General features: G+C 37.4%; 1 protein-coding gene across 5 annotated transcripts in view; it reads right to left on the minus strand.

Moving 5' to 3' along the window:
- Positions 1–12854: 12854 nt before the first annotated feature.
- BCL2L14 (BCL2 like 14) overlaps positions 12855–17678 on the minus strand; it is a 28260-nt gene continuing 23436 nt past the window's right edge. For 3 of the 5 annotated variants that reach the window (XM_082419217.1, XM_082419219.1, XM_082419216.1), the window contains one exon: positions 12855–16172. In XM_082419217.1, coding sequence (XP_082275343.1) covers positions 16068–16172 — 105 coding nt within the window. In that variant the 3' untranslated portion in view covers positions 12855–16067. The remainder of the gene's footprint in view (positions 16173–17678) is intronic. The other 2 variants (XM_082419220.1, XM_082419218.1) reach the window with 1 other exon arrangement.

Genomic DNA, 17678 nt, shown 5'->3' on the forward strand with positions numbered 1-17678 from the left:
TTCTAGAGGTTATAGAATATATTCATAAGTTGGCCAGTCAGGAAATGGTGGTATGTTCACAATTGCTTACTTCTTGGTTTTCACTAGAGATTAAGGTTTTTGATGGTTAAAATTTGTAATATATATGTATATAAAGCTACTAAAATAATAAGGGAAACATTTCAGTATGCAAGGAAAGTAGGAGGTGTGTTTTCACTAAAAGAATGTATGAGAAATTGAAATGCATTTTTTTAAGGGAAAAAGTAATTTTGTCCTAAAGCTGATTATTTCCCAATGGGAAAGAAAATAAGGGATAAACTAATATTGATATAGAAAGTTGTAGATTTATGAAAACAAAAAAGAATCTTTAAAAGGAATTTTATGTGTGGTCCGGACTAAGATTAGAATGAATTTAACTGAGTAAAGTTTAAGATTGAAGGTAAAGTGGTGTAAAACTTGAATTGGGTTTTCTCTTTCTGTTAAGAGAACAAAATTTTATTGGAATATTGATCAGCTTTTGATAATAGATTGTAAAGTTTCTTAACTTTTTAAGTAATTTATACTTTCTGTATTTGCTCTTAAAATCTCTTATTGTCACTTTGGTTAAGTAATAAGTATTGTTTCACAATGACCTATGATCCTATTTGACCAGGTGTTTTGAAACTCTTTTATATTTTTGACAAACTTTTCTAATATCAAATTCTAATTAAAGTACTTTTGATCTCCAGCTAATTTTGGAATACTTCAGAGAAACCCTAAGGCATCTCAGAGAGCAATATTAAAATAATTAGGATTATTTGGTATGTTAAATTACTTGAGAAACATTGTCAAGTGATTGGTAATAAATTTTCTCCGTTTATAGTGTATGGGCAAATGCCCTTAATATAAAGGTTTTAGAAGTTATACGAAATTTTTAAAAATCTGGTATGTTCTGGTATAATGTTATCAGTCATAATTCTAGTTATCTTAAAATGTTGTCTGTCACAGCAGTAACCGAATTTCTTTGTCCATCGCAATGTAATCATGTGTTTAACTGTGCCTTTTAAAGTCTTTTGTCATTTATAGACAGTTATCGTTGTACTCTGATGCTTTTACCAAAAAAAATGCTTCATCTTCAAGAAGATTCATAGAGAGGACTTTTTGACAAGTACAGGTTTTTGATAATGTTCAGGTCATACCGCTGAACTGGGTAAGAAATTAAAGAATTCTAATGGAAAATGTGATGGCTTCATAAAACTGTTAACACAAGGATTAGTAACGTAGGACTGAATGATCTGGTAAAGGTGGTTATAATTTTTATGGGTTTTGTCTGAAATATTACTGGCTTTTAATCTGTGTTTTCCAGATAGAAGGAAACCTTTCCCCTCAAACTAATTATGACTTGTAATAACTTGGTAAATTATACCTTTGTAAGTAGGATTGAAACATTTATCTTTTTTCTTTTCTTTTCTACCTGATTTTATCTTTCCTCTCTACCTGAATCATTCAGAAATTGGAAACTTGTAGTTTCCCAGCAGCCTTATCAGATGAATAAGGAAAGCCACCTCCTGACTGATGCAGGAATCTCAAGATATTTTGGGAACTTCAAGAAGAGAGGGATTCACCCAAATCTATAGATATCATAGATGGAATCTGACAAGCCCTCGGCACAGGTTTTCTGGCCTTAAGAGACCTTTTAAAGTTCCAGCACAGCCAGTTAAGAAAAACCAATGTGATCAATTATAGCTATGTAAATAATCAGACCAAGTTTATTGAAACCAGACTTATTTTGCAGACAAATTTTTTTTTTAGTGAGAAAAAGATTATGTTTCTGTAGATATTAAATTCTGGTTTTGTTCATTGAGGTCAGTATTCACTGTCTAAGACTCATCTCCCAAATAGTTTCTTGTTGTTATGTTACATAATTATAAAGTTTAACTGAATTATTTAAAGGACACTTTGTTTCTGAAGCTTATCACAACATTCTGTCTTTGGATGAAGATCAGATGCCCCATGACCTGCAACAAGGAGATTATAAATACTGAAAAAGGCATCATTTAAAGGACTGTCTCCTAGATAAAAGTACCTGGTACCATTCATTACCAGGTACTCTTAACTAGGTCATGCACAGCAAAACTAAAGAGAATGTCTCTTGAATTCATGTTTTTCCCATTTAAGAAGGGCCTCTGCATTGGACTTGTCTATAGAAAGGACTGCTGACCCCAAAACCCAAACCCACACCAGGATGAGAAGAAGACAATGGCAATGGTAGGCAGCTGACCCAACAATCTGGACCAGGCCTGTGAGACCAATTCCACTAATTTAATTGAACTGTTTACCAGGTGTGTGTCTCTCTATCAACATTGAAAGTTACTGTTTTACTTCTAACCATACTGTTGCTCTCAATGTTTAGAATGGTAAGAAAATTATCTAGTGAAGTTGTCACAGAGTATAACTACTCAAGACTTGTTTCACTGCAAGTTTGCTAAAAGCACATGTACAGTGTTTGTGTTATAATTCATTATAATTGAAAAAAAATATAGCCTATAAACTGTTTTTCCATGTTTTGCTGTTTCACTATGTGTGATTAATTTTCCCCCAACGTGGATAACTAGGCATGTGTGTGTGTGTGTATGTATGTATGTATGTATATATATATATATATATATATATTTATAGAGGAGGCCTAGCCCTGAGGGACATTATGAACCCAGGGCAGGCAGCAACCACCCTGGCACTGAGGGACAAATATTTGGATCTATCAAAAGATTTGCAAACAAAAGGGGAAATGATGGAAGAAATCTTCACATATTGAGGTATGGGAAAGTCATTCTGGCTTATACATGATTCAACTTGAACTTTATGCTGACCAGAGTGGCCTGTTTTATGGCCTGTCAAGCATGCATTGTACATCTGCTTTGGCCATCGAGAAGGGGAATTCATTTGAAAGTCAAAATGGTGTGGTTGTGGTTCAGGCATCCAAGGTAGAGCTGGGTGGCCATTTTGGATGTGATTGAAGACAGGTTCCTGTATTGATGAGAACTTGAATTTTCTGAACTGTGTCGGATTTGGGGATGCCACTAACCATTCTCAAAACAGTGTCTGCTGGAAGCTTCCACTTGCAACCTTATGATCTCAAAAGTTCTCTTATAATAAAATTTTTCTTACTTTTGGAATAGTAACAAATGAGACAGCTCAAGCCATAGCCTTCCATCAGAAAGCACTATATTCTTCAGCCAGAATAGTACTGGACAATAAAATTGCTTTAGTTGGATTTTAGCAGAAAAGGGAGATGTATAAAATGCCAGTCAGAAGTTAAAACTTACTTAGATAAAACTAGGCAACTGGCTACCTGGCTGTAAGTCTCCCCAGAAGTGCCAGGTCCAGGTTTTTGGAGTTATTCTCCTGAATTCTTCAGGGAATGCAATCTATTTTCCAAGGTTTATTAAAATTTGAATTGTTACTCCTCCTCCTACTTCTAATTGTGTCTGTTGCACCAAAATGGTGGACCAAGGGACTAAGACGTTAATCATGCAAGATTTAAATCCAAAACCTGGGACTTGGGACTATTTCCAATTTGCTGTCCATTCCCCAAATTGAGGCAGGACCAAACCCTGTTTCATCAGGAAGTAGCCAGAGGAGTCGTCACACCATTCCCTCAAAGCTTTGGGGAAAGTTAGAACAAGAGTGGAGATTAGGGCTTCCCTGGTGGCGCAGTGGTTGAGAATCTGCCTGCTAATGCAGGGGACACGGGTTCGAGCCCTGGTCTGGGAAGATCCCACATGCCGCGGAGCAACTGGGCCCGTGAGCCACAACTACTGAGCCTGCGTGTCTGGAGCCTGTGCCCCGCAACGGGAGGGGCCGCGATAGTGAAAGGCCCGCGCACTGCGATGAAGAGTGGCCCCCACTTGCTGCAACTAGAGAAAGCCCTCACACGAAAACTAAGAGACCCAACACAGTCATAAATAAATAAATTAATTAAATAAATAAAGTATTAAAAAAAAAAAAGAGTGGAGATTAAAACCAGGTTCCCCTAAAACCGAGTTCCCCTGCTGAGTTTATGATTAACCTCTCTATCCAAAACTTTATCCCCGTTCTTGTCCTGCCCCTTTTCTCCTCAGGATTAAGGAGTATCAAAGAAAAGCGGGGGTTGAAACCAAGCAGGACCCTGTGGGGCCTTCCCAGGTATTAACAAAAGCCCCTCAGTGTCCCTTGTTTCTTGTTTGTAGAAAAAGGCTGTGGTCACCTAGGGCTTCCCTGAGTTCCAAAGAGCAGACTCAACTAGTAAACTAATTAAGGAAATGAAGGAATGCAGAAACAAAGGAAAAGCAGTCAAACAAGAAAAGTAATGATAGTGTAAACAATAGTTCAGTGATAAAACTATGTCTTTCAAAGGAATGTCTTTTTTAATTGTTTTCAGTTTATCGGCATAAAGTGCATTCCTTATCCTTTTCATGTCTGTTTTCACTTCTGACATTGATATTTGTATCCTATCTTGGTCAAAGTGAAGATTTCAAAAAATCAGCTCTTGTTCTAATTTATTTTTCTCTATTGTATGTCCATTTTCTATTTTATTGTTTTTTATTCATTATTTCTTTCCTTTTACTTACTTGGGTGAAGCTTGCTAGCTGCTTAAGCTGGAAACCTAAATCACTGATTTTTAGACCTTTCTTTTCTGATACAAGTATTGAAAGCTATATATTTCCCTCTAAGCATGCGTTAACTGCACCCCACAAATTTTGATACATTAATTATCATTCATTTCAAAACATTTTACAGTTTTGCTTGTGATTTCTTCTTTGAACCATGGATTACATAAAAGTGTGTTTAATTTATAAATATTTGGGGATTTTCCAGATTTTTTTTTTTTTTAGATTTAATTCCATAGTGGTCATAGATACTCTGTATGATTTTAATCCTTCTAAATTTATTGAGACATAGTAGGCCAGATTATCTATAATATTGAATGTTTTATGGATGCTTAAGTAGTAGTCTTCAGTTGTTAGATGCAGTTTTCTATAAAGGTCAATTAGGTCAGTTTGGTTTATATTGTTGTTCAAGTCTTTTATGTCTTTACTGATTTTCTATTTCAGTTACCAAGAGAAGAGTGTTGAAATCTACAACTATAATTGTTTTGTCAGTTTTTACTTTATTATGAGTTCTGTATAATTTAGGATTATTATATTATATCTTCTTAATCTTAATAAAAAATTTTAAAATAATTTTATTATTACATAATGTCCCTCTTTGTCCCTATATTCCTTGATCTGAAGTCTACATTGACTGATATTAATATACCCATTCCAGCTTTCGTATTAGTTTTGTATATATTTTTCTGTTCTTTTACTTTTAACTTCTCTTTCATGTTTAGATATAAAACAGTACATTTGGGTCTTCATTTTTATTGATTCTATTTTTGCCTTTGATTTGGAGTGTTTAGCTATTTCCATAAATGTAATCATTGCTGTGATTTGGTTCATCTACCATCTTACTATTTTCTTTTTGTTGCAACTGTTCTTTATTCTCTTCTCTTGAGTATCTTTTAGTATTCCATTTTATTTCCACTATTGACTTGTTAACTTTGCTCATATATGGTCATTGCTGTATGATTTACAGTATGCCTCTTTACCTTGTTAAGTCTAGCTTGAAATTATACACCACTTTGCATGTAAGAACCTTACAACAGTCTATTTCCTTCTCCCCTTCCAGTCCTTTGTGTTTTTATTATCACATATATTGCTTCTGAATGTTATGTCATGATACGCCGAGGTTTTTTCGTCTTGTTTCTTTGCTTGTTTGCTTTAAACAGTTACCTTTTTAAAAAATTTAAAGATGAGAAAAATATTTTAACTTACCCACATATTTATTGTTTTTTGGTGCTCTTTATTCCTTTGTATGTGTCTGAGTTTCTGTTTGGTATAATTTTCCTGCAAGCTGAAGAATTTCTTTTGGTATATCTTATACTGTTTGTCTGCTCATAACAAATCCTACTTTTGATTGAAAATGTTTTCATTTTGCCTTCATTTAAAAAAATTATAACAGCTTTATTGAGGTATAATTGGCATACAATAAACTGCATGTATTTAAAGTATACAGTAACAAGGTAATGAATAGTTCCATCACCCCCAAACACTCACGTCTCTTTGTAATTCCTTTTTTCCATCCCTCCCTGTTTCTAAGCAACCAGTGATCTGCTTTCTGTCACAATAGATTAGTTTGCATTTTGTAGAATTTTTTATGAATAAGCCTATACACTATGTGGTGGGCTCCCCACCCCCCGGCTTTGGTCTGACATCTTTCACTTAGAGATTCATCCATGTTACAGGATATACCAATAGTTCATTATGTTTTTAATTGAATAGTATTCCATTGTATGGATACACCACAATTTGCTTATCCATTTGTTGATGAACATTTGGGTTGTTTTCTCTTTAGAGCTTTCACAAATAGTTACTTCATTTGGTGCAAGTTTTGGACCAAATTCATTTGCTTTGAGTAAATTCCTAAGAGTGAAATGGTTGGGTCATCTCATAGATTTTTGTTTAGCTTCTTAAGAAACTGCCAAAATGTTTTCCATTTTGGAAATGTAAAATTTTACATTCTGTTTTTCTTGAGTGAACTTTGGTAGTTTCTGTCTTTCAAGAAAGTTGTCCGTTTCATGTAAGTTGTCAGATTCTTGGCATAAAGTTTTGTATCATATTCTTATTTTCCTTTTAATATCTGTAGAACCTATAATGATGTCACCTCTCTTGTTCCTGATATTGGTAATTTGTGCCTCTTCTCCTGATCAGTCAGATTAGAGGTTTTATTATACTGCTCAACAAACCACTTTTTGGTTTCATAGATTTTCCACTATTTTTCTGTTTTCTATTTGATTCCCCTCCCCACTTATGCCTACTCTGCATTTGCTTTTTGTAATTTAAGGTACAGGCTGAAGTCATCAGTTAATGACCATTCCTTTGAATATAGGTGTTTAGTGCTATAAATTTCCCCCTAAGTAGTGCATTAGTGGCTCTCATAAATTCTGGTATGTTGTGCTTTTATTTTCTTTAAGTTTAGATTTTTTCTTTGACCCAAGGGTGATTTAGACATGGCTTATTTAGTTTCCAAACATTTGAGGGGTTTTCTAGATATCTTTCTGTTACTGATTTATAATTTAATTTCATTGTGATCAGCAAACATATTTTGTATGATCTGAATCCTTTTAAATGTATTAAGATTTGTTTTATGACCCAGAATATAGTTTTACTTTGTAAATGTTCCATGTGCAGCTGAAAAGAATGTGCTTTCTACTATTGCTGGGTGTGATGGCTGTGATGTCAGTTAGATTTTATTTATTTATTTATTTTTTAATCTATTTATTTATCTATCTATTTATCTATCTATCTATTTATTTATGGCTGCGTTGGGTCTTCGTTGCTGCGCGCGGGCTTTCTCTAGTTGCAGCTAGCAGGGGCTACTCTTAGTTGTGGTGCGAGGGCTTCTCATTGCGATGGCTCCTTTTGTTGAGGAGCACAGGCTCTAGGCTCATGGGCTTCAGTAGTTGTGGCTCACAGGCTCTAGAGCTCAGGCTCAGTAGTTGTGGCACATGGGCTTAGTTGCTCCGTGGCATGTGGGATCTTCCCAGACCAGGGCTCGAACCTGTGTCCCTTGCATTGGCAGGCGGATTCTTAACCACTGTGCCACCGGGGAAGCCCTGTGATGTCAATTAGATCAAGTGGGTTGGTAGTGTTGAAGTCTACCATATCCTTACTGCTTTTCTGTTTACTTGTTTTATTAACTATTGAGAGAGATTGAAATCCCCAACTATAATTGTGAATTTGTCTATAGCTCCTTGGAATTCTATCAGTTTTTGCTTTGTGTATTTTGAAGTTGTTTAATACTGTGATTTGCTTTGTGTATTTGAAGCTGTGATGCTATGTTTTATAATAATAAATATATATTTGATCTTTGTCCCTGCTCCTGGTACAGAGCTTCTAAAATCTTTGGAATTTTCTTAGTGGTGAGAGCTATAAAGGTATCTTTTTGTTAATATGGTTAATTTTGGAAAGCCCCTAGGTAACCTTGGATGGGGGCTGGCTTTCAGCGGAACCATCTATCTGCTTAGAGGGGTGGGACTGAAAGTTCCAACCCTTGACCTCCAGGAAGAGGAGGGGGGCTGGAGGTTGAATCAGTTGCTAATGACCAGTGATTCAATCAATCGTGACTCTGTAATGAAGCCTCCGTAAAAACCCAAAAGGACAGGGTTGAGAGAGCTTCTGGTTGATGAACATATGAAAGTGCTGAGAGAGTGGTGCTCCTGGAGAGGGCATGGAAGCTCTGCAGCCGTACCTAGCCCTATGCATCTTTTCATCTGGCTTATATCCTAAGTTATATCCTTTTATTTATTTATTTTTTTTTAATTATTGCTATCATTTATTTTTATTTTTTTATTATAATCTTATTTATTTATTTATTTTTATATTTATTTTTGGCTGTGTTGGGTCTTCGTTTCTGTGCAAGGGCTTTCTCTAGTTGCCGCAAGCGGGGGCCACTCTTCATCGCGGTGCGCGGGCCTCTTCACTATCGCGGCCTTTTTTGTTGCGGAGCACAGGCTCCAGATGCGCAGGCTCAGTAGTTGTGGCTCACGGGCCTAGTTGCTCCGCAGCATGTGGGATCTTCCCAGACCAGGGCTCGAACCCCTGTCCCCTGCATTAGCAGGCAGATTCTCAACCACTGCGCCACCAGGGAAGCCCAGTTATATCCTTTTATAATAAGCTAGTAATCTAGTAAGTAGAATGTTTCTCAGAGCTCTGTGAGCTGTTCTAGCAAGTTAATTGAACCCAAGGAGGGGGTCGTAGAAACTTCTGATTATAGCCTGTTGGTCAGAAGCCCAGGTGACAGTCTGGACTTGCGATTGGCATCTGAAGTGTGTGTTGTTGGGGAGCCAGTCTCCTGGAGCTGAGCCCTTAACCTGTGGGATCTGACGCGGGTAGATAGTGTCAGAATTGAGTTGAATTGTAGGATACCCAGCTGGTGTTGGAGAACTCTTGGTGGTGTGGGGAAAAAACACACACACTAGAAGATACATAAACATTACAATTGTTAGGTCCTCTTGATGAATTGACCCCTTTATTATTATTAAATTGCATTAATACTAATTAACACTAATATTAACATTCTCTGCTCTGAAATCTACTTTGACTGATATTAATATAGTCATTCCATCTTTCTTTTGATTAGGGTTATCACGGTATTTCTTTTTACCTTCTTTTACTTTTAACATAATCATGTCTTTGTATTTAAAGCTGTTTTATGTAGGCTGCATATAGCTAGGTCTGGATTTTTTATCTAATCTAGTAATCTCTGCCTTTTAATTGGGATGTTTAGACCATTTTCATTTATTGTGATTATTGATATGGTTTGGTTTAATATTCCAACACCTGCTGTTTGTTTTCTTTTTGTCTTATTTGTCCTTCGTTCCCTTTTTCCTCGTTTTCTGCTTTATTTTTGGATTATTTTTTATGATTACGTATTATCACCTTTGTCAGCTTATTAGCTGTGAGTCTTGTGTAAGTGTATATGTGTGTATATGTTTTAGTGATTTTTTTTTAGTTGTATAGTATGTATTTTAAAATTACCACAGTCTACTTTCAAGTGAAATTATACACTTCACATATAGTATGGAATCTTACAATTATATTTCCGTCTCTCTCTTCCCAGCCCTGTACTTATTGTCACACATTTTATTCTACATATTATAAACCCTACAATTATTTTTCCTTTAAATGGTCCATTATCTTTTGAAGAGATTCAAATAAGAGTGTTTTATTGTATTTATCATTTCCAGTGCTCACTCTTTTCTGTAGATATAGATGTCTATTTGATATAATTTTCCTTCTGCCTAAAGGACTTCCTTTAACAGTTTTTATAGTTCAGTTCTGCTGGTGAGGAATTCTTTTTTTTTGTACTTATCAAAAAAATCTTTATTTCACCTTTTTAAAATCATCTTTTTGTTGAGTATAGAATTCTGTGCTGACAGGTTTTCTTTTCTTTTCATACTTTAAAGTTAATACTCTTCTTCTGTCTTGTATTGTTTCCCAAGAAAAGTTTGCTGTCATTTTTATTTTTGTTTCTCTGTATGTAATGTGCCTTTTTCTCTGGCTACTTTTTTTTTTTTTAAAGGAATTCCTTTATTTTTATTATTTATTTATTTATTTATTTTTAGCTGTGTTGGGTCTTCATTTCTGTGCAAGGGCTTTCTCTAGTTGCGGCAAGCGGGGGCCACTCTTCATCGCAGTGCATGGGCCTGTCACTATCGCGGCCCCTCTTGTTGCAGAGCACAGGCTCCAGACGCGCAGGCTCAGTAGTTGTGGCTCACGGGCCCGGTTGCTCCGCGGCATGTGGGATCTTCCCAGACCAGGTCTCGAACATGCATCCCCTGCATTGGCAGGCAGATTCTCAACCACTGCGCCACCAGGGAAGCCCTCTCTGGCTACTTTTAAGATTTTTTTTCATCATCACTGCTTTTGAGCAATTTGTGATGTGCCTTAGTTTTCTACGTGTTTTTGTGTTCGGCATTCATTGAGTTTCTTGGTTCTGTAGATTTATAGTTTTCATCAAATTTGGAAAATTCTCACTCCAAATTACACATATATTAGGCTGGTAGAAGTCATTTCCCAAGTCACTGTTGTTCTGTTGTTTTTTCCCCCAGTCTTATTTCTCTGTGTTTTATTTTGAATCTATTGGTATGTCTTCAGGTTTACTTTCTATTCTTCTACAATGTCTAGTCTGCTGTTAATCCGATCCAGTATATTTTTCATCTCAGAGTTATAGATTTCTTCTCTAGGAGTTTGATTTGAGTCATATTTATAATTCCTATGTGAGGTTCTGTGTACTTCACATGTTCAGTCTTTCCTCTGGCTCACTGAACATATGGAATACAATAAAGATGGTTTCAATGTCCTTGTAGAATAAGTATATCAGCTGTATCATCTCTGTTTTTGTTTTTTTTTTTAATTTTCTCATTATGGGTCTAATTTTCCTGCTTCTTTACACACCTTTTAATTTTTTTTATTGGATGCTGACTGTGAATGTTACCTGTTGGGTGTTGGATAGTCTTGTGATCCTTTAAAGATTCTTGAGCTTTGTTCTGGAACACAGCTAAATTACTTGATAACAGCTTAGTCCTTTTGGTACTTGCTTTTTGCTTTTGTTGGAGAGAACCAGAAGTATGTTTAGTCTAGGGCTAATTTTTTCCCACTACTGAGGCAAAATTCTTCTGTGTATTCTGCCTATTGCCATGTGGATTTTGAGGTTTTTCCATTCTGGTTAGTGGAAATAGGCACTGCTCCCAGCCCTGTGTGAGCCTGGAAGAGTATGCCACTTAATATTTTCAAGCGTTTCTTTCCCAAGCCTTGGGTAACTTCTTGATACGCACGCGTTGATGAGTATTCATCTGAAAACTTGAGGGGAACTGTCTGCAGATCTCTGGAGCTTGATGTGCCATTTTCTTCTCTCCATTTGCCCTACAAACTTCAGCTGCCTTGGCCTTCCTGGACTCCCAGGCTGTATCTCCTCTCTTCAGGGAGAGTGCTGAGCCCTGTGTGGGCTCCCTTCCTTGCAGCGTGGCCTGGAAACTCTACCTGCAGTAATCTACAGCAATCATTGGGCTCGCTTTTTTTCTCATCTCTCAGGGACCAGTCCTTCATTACCTGATGCACAATGTGTTGATAACTGGTTTTTTTATATATATATTTAATCTGTTTTTCAGTTGTTTTTAGCAGGAGATTAAATTCAGTTACTAGTACTTCATCTTAGCTAGAAGCTGCAGATATTGGAACACTTGGAGAGCTTGTTAAAACTGCACATATCTTGGGCCATGCTCCAGCCTTACTGATTTACAGGTTATAGCAGTGAGGCTAGGGTGTGATTCTGCAAACGTGCACTAAAAATATGCCAGGCATTAGGTATACAAAGTTAAATTAGACATAATAGTTGTTTACAAAATAATTTATAATCCAGTGCAAAAGACTCATTTTTATGATACAATGTATTAGGTATAATGTCTCTATACAGGGTGATATGGAACATCCTTATGAGGAAAGGCATCCAAATATAGTCTCATGGTGGCCCAGGGAGGGTTAGCAAATGCTTCCTGGAGAAAATGAAGGAATGGATTTGCAAAAATGGGCTAGAATTAGTTGGATTAGGGGAAACGGGGGAAAGAGGACCGACAGATAAGAATAGTCCAAGTGGAGAAAATGTTATGAGGCTCAGAAGTACAAGGTTACATAATACATTTGGGGAACTGCAAATAGTTTGGAATGGAGAGGAGGTGGTCTCCAGTGTCTCCATCTGTAAGAGGAAACTCCTTTAGCCCTAAAATTTGTGAGTTTCAACGTAGGGGGAAGAAGGTAAAAGAGAATAACTCATTTTAATCCAGAGTAGAGTGGTGAAGCATGTGATAATAGATAGCTCCAGTTTTCCCTTGAAGCTGAAAATATGTCTGATAAACTCATTCATTTATTTGTTCATCAAAGGTCTGTTAAACGCCTACTTTACATCAGGCTACGTGCTGGGTGCTTGGGAGCCAGAAATTTGTAAGACTCTAATTTGATAGTATTTTTAAAAATTGTTTTGTGTCTTAAGCACCTACTATGGAACATACTTCACTTACTAAAAAGCCTCACTCTGAACAGTATCAATTTCAGAAAAACTATCAGTGGCTGCTTTGAAAGCAGAGCAAGTTTTCAGCTTAGCTGAGGGCAGCACATAATAGTGGACATAAGTGAATACAGCACTAAATACCAAGCACTGTTCTAAGCGCTTGATATAAATTCACTTATACGATCCTCACAGAAATCTTATACTCTTACTTACTGTTTATTTTAACCATAAACATACTCTTTTGACAGTTATCTTTCCGCATATTTATTTTACCAACCACTAATCATTACCGCAAAAAATAACAAAGGCCTAGAAACCTCGAGAAGTAGAGGTGGGGTCACTGAGATAGTTGAGGGTGACAGGAATAGTCGTTTTCTGCCAAATGCAAGTTTTTCAAACTGCCAAAGAATTCTCCAAGAGAAGTGAGTCAAAAAGCAGATACGGCCGTCTCTCCCCAGGCTAGTGGATACAGCAGTAAACTCAGGAGTCTCTTTGAGCTCTGTCTACCAACAAAAACAGCCACATTGGCCTAAAGGTAGGCTTGAAACAATGTCATTGTCAGGCCATCTCAAGTGAAGTTTGAAAAATAAATAGTACTGGAAACCAAAGAGTAAGCACATGCCCCATTTATCATTTCACCCTCAGGAGGTCAACAAACATCTGTCACACACTTTCACTCAAGTGGCCGGCAGAGGCAGGGTGATGAGTTCTGTTCTAAGCATTTGAATGGAAAATTACCACTTGTCTTTCTAGACTTCCTTACACACTCAATGGAGACCTGAAAACATGGATGCCGAGGGCCATGCTACTAGATTCTATGCGCCAGAGATTTCAAGGCCTCTCCTGATGCCTCTTGATTTGCAGGAATAATGGTTTTGCAGATTTTGATGGTCCATCTGCCTTGTCCATTTTTGTTTTCTCCCGTAGTCTGTGCTAAGACTGATGTACACAAGACCAGAGTTGGACCATGAGTATTCCAGATTATAAATCCTCTTGATGTTTCAGTCTACTTCTTCATGTGATATCCCAAGTACTTTTTCCTAGAGGGGGGGAAAAAGAGAAATAGATTCTTAAAATTCCAAGTTTGATTCACTGTTGAAGTGAAAACATATGCCTGTTAACTCTGCTTTCTTATCCCAGGCATGACCCAAGGCTTGGAGACCATGTTAAGATTGGGGGAGGGTTTGGAAAGGTGACTGGCATCCTCGGTATGCCTGAAAGGAAAACTTTATCAGCTAAGGACTTATGTTACACACCCAGGGCTAACCGACTAGATGGGAAAAGTCTTTGATTCTATGGTTAAATTCGAAGAGTAGATACTGAAAGGTTGATGACTATGGAGGTTGCAAACCTCTCCTTTCAAAGTGCTGTAGAAGGGGTGAGGTTGCAGGACCACAGGGTAACGATGTGAATGGTGCTTCAAGTGAAGCAAAAAGGCCAAGGAATAAATTAAAATCAAATGGTGGCTTGTTTGGCATGCTTTGTGGATAGAGTCGCTATTCATTCATTTGATCGACTCATTATTCTACAAGTATTGGCTGAACATCTATGACGTATGTAAAAGTAATGGAAGCTATGAGAGAGAAAAAGGGGCATGAAATACATAATTCTGCCCTCACAGATTTGCAGTTCCGTTGGGAAGATAAGATGCACTCCTATGAAATGTGGACGACTAAGATAGTTAGGAACCCTGAGCTCCTGGAAAACGTGTGCCTAGGAATAGTTTTTCGCCTTCCGCACCACACTACAAGGACCCTCCGGAGAGCCACTAAAATCCCTGGAGCAATGGAAGGCTTGCCACCCAGATTGATCTCTTTCCTGTTCAGGGAGACTGAGCCACCTGTCTCAATCCACATCTCCTCCACACTTTCATAGTTCGTATCAACTCATAAATATTCTTTCAGCAGCATCCTTTATTTTTTGCAACTCTGTCTCTGCAACTTTGGAAAAAATTAGTCCTTTCCCTCTTATTCTTTTTCTTCCCTCCTAATTTCTAGCTACGTGCTCCAAATTAAACCTAACTGTGGCCAAGACTTAAGAGTAAGATTTATGATGACCTGGAAAAGTAAACTAATAAATTTTGAATTGAAAGTACAAGTGCTAAAGAACTAGTGCCACAAAATTCTAAAGCCTTTGAAAATTCCCTTTATTATTTCTACCCCCAAAAAATACATCTGTTTTCTCTGATTGGAACTGTTTTTCTCTCTAGCACTAGCAGCCAAATTAAAAACTAATAAAACTTTTTGTATTCTTTTTTCTTTCCTCTTTTTATTTGCTTACTAGAATTAGAACCACTGTTTTTCATAACGGATTTTTTTTTTTTGAAATATACCATAAAACTCACCTCTTAAAGTACATAATTCAGTGGCTTTTAGTATATTCACGAAGTTGTGCAACCATCACTTCTATGTGATTTTAGAACATTTTCATCACCACAAAAAGAACCTCTGTGTCCATTAGCAGTCACACCCCATTCTCTCTCCCCAAAGCCCTAGGAAACCACTGTCTCTATGAATTTGTCTATTCTGGACATTTCATATAAATGGAATCATACAATATATGGCCCTTCTGTCTGACTTCTTTCACTGTGCCTAATGTTTTCAGGGTTCATCCACCTGTCCATACTTCATTCCTTTTTATGGCTAAATATTATTCTACTGTATGGATATGCCATGTTGGGTTTTTCCATTCATTATTCATCATGGATAAACTTCTTTGTTGTTTCCACTTTTGGGCCATTATGACTAATGCTGCTGCTATGAACATTCATGTACAAGTTTTTATGTGAACACTTGTTTTCAGTTTTCTTGGGTATAGACCTTTTGGGGAACTGCCGAATTGTTTTCCAAAGGAGCCGGACCATTTTAGAGTGCAACCAGCAATGTATAAGGATTCAAATTTCTCCACATCCTCACTGACACTTGTCTTTTTTATTTTAGCCATGCTAGTGGGTATCTCATTGTGGTTTTGATTTGCGTTTCCCTAATGTTGAAATGAAGATGGCAAGCAAGGATCTTTTCATATGCTCATTGGCCATTTATATATCTTCTTTGAAGAAATGTCTATTCAAATCGATTGCCCATTTAAAAAATTGTGGGGGTTTTTGTCTTTTATTGTTGACTTGTAAGAATTTATTACATATTCTGAATACAAGTCCCTTATCAGATATATAATTTGCAAATATTTTTTCCCATTCTCTGGGTTGTCTCTTTACCTTCTTGATGGTATCCTTTGAAGCAGAAATATTTTTAATTTTGATGTAGTCCAGTTTATTTTTTCTTCTGTCGCTTGTGCTTTTGGTGTAGAAACACAGTTTTTCATAGAACACTTTTGGCATTTCAGCTACATTAATTAACTAAATAGACTTTTGAGAACAGGCCTGTAAGCCCAATTGATACTTATAATCTCGCTGGAAAAATATATTAACAAGACCAACAATGATGGTAATTTCCTGTATATAATCATAATGCAAACGTGAAGTGTTGTAAAAGGTCAGAGGCTGGTAAGAGTCTTGAGCCAGAGTAGTCGGGAAGGGCTCTGGGGCAGAAGAGGGACTTGAGGGGGTCCTGGAAGAAAGAGCAGTTAAAGCTGAAGTGATGTCGAGGATTCTGTCCTCCTCTTAGCATGAGTTAAGGCAGCTTGAATTTAGAATACCTAAGAGCCTTGTTCAGATTAGCCACTTAAGGGCTATCATATCTGGTGCAAAAGTGGAAAATAGGAAAGAAGTCTGGGTAGCTTAATGGGTAGCCACTGGAGACCATGGCGGGCACTTCATCCCCTTAGGCATGATCAGCTGTACTTTCCGTCTGGTAGCCAAGACACTAAGCCTGTTTGGAAGCCCCAGGGCCATGCCCAGAGCAGACTCAAACCTCCTCCTGGCCCCTGGACCACTCTAGTGGAAAGAGGACTAATGATAGTGTATGGCCTCCTAGGAAGGGCTTGAACAGACAAACATGCCCTAGGCCTACAGTAAGTCCCCTACATACGAACCTTCAAGTTGCGAACTTTAAAAGATGCAAACGTGCATCTGGTTCCAGCAAGGAACCAGAACCTGTGCCATCAATGTTGGGCATGAGTGAAAGTGCAGCTTGCCCTCCATCTCCTATTGCTGACCATCCTTCAGCTCTACCTCCTCTCCCTCCTCCAGTCAGTAACTCTTCTTGCCTTTTCACTCGATGGCAGCCCCTGTGTGCCAGCTGTTATACTGTATTACTGTTCTTTTCAAGGTACTGTACTGTAAGACTCAAAATGCTTTCTTGATTTTTTGTGTCATGTATTATTTGTGTGAAAAGTATTATAAACCTTTTACAGTACAGTACTATACAGCTGATTGTGTTAGCTGGGTATCTAGGCTAACTTTGTTGGACTTATGAACAAATCGGACTTACGAACACGCTCTCAGAACTCGTTCGTACGTAGGAGACTTAACTGTAGTGAGATTTAGAGTTCTGGATGGGATAAAGCATTTTGAAAAGGTTACTGTTATGAGGCCATTCGAACATGGCAGTTTTAAGGAAATCTCAAGGGAAAAGGATGGGAGAGGGGCTGAGGTGAGGAATCGGGGTAGAGAGGTCTGTTTTGCCTGATAGCAGGTAATTAAAAATAGATGAAAATTTAACTGCTCTTCAGTTATCAAAATGTCCCTGTCACAATGGCTGGGTCCAAGCAGCAATGACAAAATGTCATAAGCCCTGAACCTCTGCGTGAGAATTACACCCACACCCCATCAGCATCTGAGAGAATAAGGAACTATCTGCCTCTCCTCGTCTCACTGCTAGATTTCCGTTGCCTGCAAAATTTGTGAAAACAGAAATTCTGTCTATCCAAACATTTTATATCAACATCTCTTCATTTCCTGTTACATCCGACCAGTCCCTCTCCCCCCACATACCCTTTGGGAGCTCAGTAAATATTTATTGATAATGAAGATAATCACTAAAAAATATGTTCCCATCAATGGGATAAATCTCTTGCCACTCAAGTGTCCGAAACCCATGAGAACTGCTTCAAAGATGTGTTCCCTTCACTTAAAAAAACAAAAAAACAAACCAAAAAAACCCCTTTCCATCCCA

Source organism: Balaenoptera physalus (assembly GCF_965194825.1).
Source record: "Balaenoptera physalus genome assembly, chromosome: 13".
Classification (NCBI taxonomy): domain Eukaryota; kingdom Metazoa; phylum Chordata; class Mammalia; order Artiodactyla; family Balaenopteridae; genus Balaenoptera; species Balaenoptera physalus.